Here is a 2,500-nt window from a genome sequence, read left to right as displayed (position 1 = left end):
TAACAGCTGACTCAGAGTTGACACGGGTTCATGTACAGAATCCATGTTTGTTTCAGGTTTCAGACGCACACTGGAAGGCCCTGTTCGTACATCATGGGACCTATCTGAGAGTTTACAGGAGCAGGTTGATATATGCTGTACACTCTCCTGCAACATGAAGTATTAAAAGACCAGATGCTGTAATATACCAATATATATCTTGTTTAATCATTAACATTTCAACTCTAATCAATGGCTTGTTTGTTCATCTGAAGGGGACCGTTGGTAAACTTTGATCACTCTTTCTTTTTTCATTGATGTCACACGATGACTCAGTATTTATTTCACCTGGTGATGCCGATGGGCAGCCAATGATTTCTCTGAAAAGTGGGTCATGTGACCCTAAAGCAAAGCCTATCGACCAATCATTTGTCTTCATGCCTGCTGAGTGACAGCTCAGCGCAGCTGGGCCGGCCTGGTTGCCAAGGCTGGTTCCCTAGCAACAGGGTGAGTGTAGAATGCTTGGTCTCTCTCTGACGTAGGTAGTCATGGCTCCGCGCCATCAACCTCTGGAAACAAACTCTACATCACATGTTGCTAAACTAATCCCAGGATTGGCCAGTTCTCTGTGTCAGTTATCTTTGAATATGTGCTTCACTCTTCCCATTCTGTCAGTAATTGTCTCCCTATAAACATCGTGCAATGTCATCGTATGAAAATCGTCCGGAATAACAATCTCTGTGGAATGAATGTATTCAAATGTGGATGTAAATATGGATGTAAATAGCTAGTCTCAGGGTTGTGTTTGAGCTGTACCTGTCTGTCTCTCCTCTAGTCTGAGGGTTGTGCCTGTCTGTCTCTCCTCTAGTCTGAGGGTTGTGTTTGAGCTGTACCTGTCTGTCTCTCCTCTAGTCTGAGGGTTGTGCCTGTCTGTCTCTCCTCTAGTCTGAGGGTTGTGCCTGTCTGTCTCTCCTCTAGTCTGAGGGTTGTGTTTGAGCTGTACCTGTCTGTCTCTCCTCTAGTCTGAGGGTTGTGCCTGTCTGTCTCTCCTCTAGTCTGAGGGTTGTGTTTGAGCTGTGCCTGTCTCTCTCTCCCTCCAGATTGAGAACATTGACGCCTGCCTCCGTTTCCTGGCAGCCAAAGGAGTGAACGTCCAGGGTCTGTCTGCTGAAGGTAACCCCCCCTCTCGCCCTCACCTGCAAGGTCATGTGACCTGTAGGATGTAGCTTGGTCTGTGAGGTGCACTGGATGGACAGGAATTAATCTTATCTTCCTTAACCCCGCCCCCACTCTCTCTCTCTCTCTCTCTCTCTCTCCCTCCCTCCCTCTTTCTCTCCTCATCCAGAGATCCGTAATGGGAATCTAAAGGCCATTCTGGGCCTCTTCTTCAGCCTGTCACGCTACAAGCAGCAGCAGGCCCACCATAGACAGCCCCCCCAGGCCCAGGCCCAGCCTCAACCCCAGGCCCAGGCCCAGCCTCAACCCCAGGCCCAGGCCCAGGCCCCTCACCTCGCCCTGAGCCAGAGGACCAGCGCCCCTGCCCAGCTCAGCCACCCCGCCCCCACACATGGGACTTCCTCCCCCACAGCACACGCCCAGAAAACAGCACAGGCCGAGATGCAGTCCAGGTAAGCCTGTTCATCCATGTGTTGCGTTCTGGGAGTTGTAGTGTTGACGGTAATATGATCAGAACTGTACAATGCATTTTTGTGCTGGAATAGAATCTTTCTCTCTCCACTTAATTCTCTTTATTGTGTTTATTTATTCATTTTATTCTTTATTCTCTTTCCATCCGTCACTACAGTATGTTCAGCTGGTCATCTCTCTCTCTCTCTCTCTCTCTCTCTCTCTCTCTCTCTCTCTCTCCCTCTCTCTCTCTCTCTCTCTCCCTCTCCCTCTCTCTCCCCCTCTCCCTCTCTCTCCCTCTCCCTCTCCCTCTCCCTCTCTCTCTCTCTCTCTCTCCCTCTCTCTCTCTCTCTGTTCCTCCCTCTTTCTTTCCAGTCGCCTCAGCTTCAGTCTTCTGTGAATGTAACATTCTCTCTCTCTCTCTCTCTCTCTCTCTCTCTCTCTCTCTCCTCCATGTGTCTCCCTCTCTTCTTCTTCTCCTCTAGGGATGGCTCTCAGAGTAAACTGCTCAAGTTTTCCCTTGGTCAGAAAAAGTCTTCTAGGTCAGCTCTACCTTTCTCTCTCTCTCTCTCTCTCTTTTCTGTGGTCCTGCATCTTCCTCTTCTTCCTCTACCTCTCCCCCTCCTCTTCCTCCTCCAACTCTCCCCTCTCCCTCCACCTTCCTCTCCCTCCCCCTCCACAGATCTCTCCATCCCCCTATGGTTAAGCCCAGGCCTAGGTGCAGGGGATGACCTGATCTGAGGTCTGTGATTAAGGGAAACCTCTACACTCTTAGAAAAAAAGGTTCTATCTACCTAAACCTAAAAGGGTTCTTCAGCTGTCCCTGTGAAAGAACCCTTTGAAGAACCCTTTTGGGTTCTAGGTAGAACACTCTGTGGAAAAGGGTTCTCCATGG

At 49.7% G+C, this 2,500-nt stretch overlaps 1 protein-coding gene across 1 annotated transcript in view; it reads left to right on the top strand.

The window, feature by feature from the left end:
- Positions 1 to 2,500, top strand: part of nav2a (neuron navigator 2a) — a gene marked incomplete at its 5' end in the record, with an annotated part of 61,889 nt that overhangs the window by 9,212 nt on the left and 50,177 nt on the right. The window contains 3 exon segments of the mRNA XM_083690811.1: positions 1,080 to 1,152; positions 1,325 to 1,607; positions 2,091 to 2,147. Coding sequence (XP_083546937.1) covers positions 1,080 to 1,152; positions 1,325 to 1,607; positions 2,091 to 2,147 — 413 coding nt within the window.

The sequence above is a fragment of the Argentina silus genome (genome assembly GCF_951799395.1).
Source record: "Argentina silus genome assembly, chromosome: 19".
NCBI classification, from domain to species: domain Eukaryota; kingdom Metazoa; phylum Chordata; class Actinopteri; order Argentiniformes; family Argentinidae; genus Argentina; species Argentina silus.
This window is presented reverse-complemented; position numbering and strand designations above follow the sequence as displayed.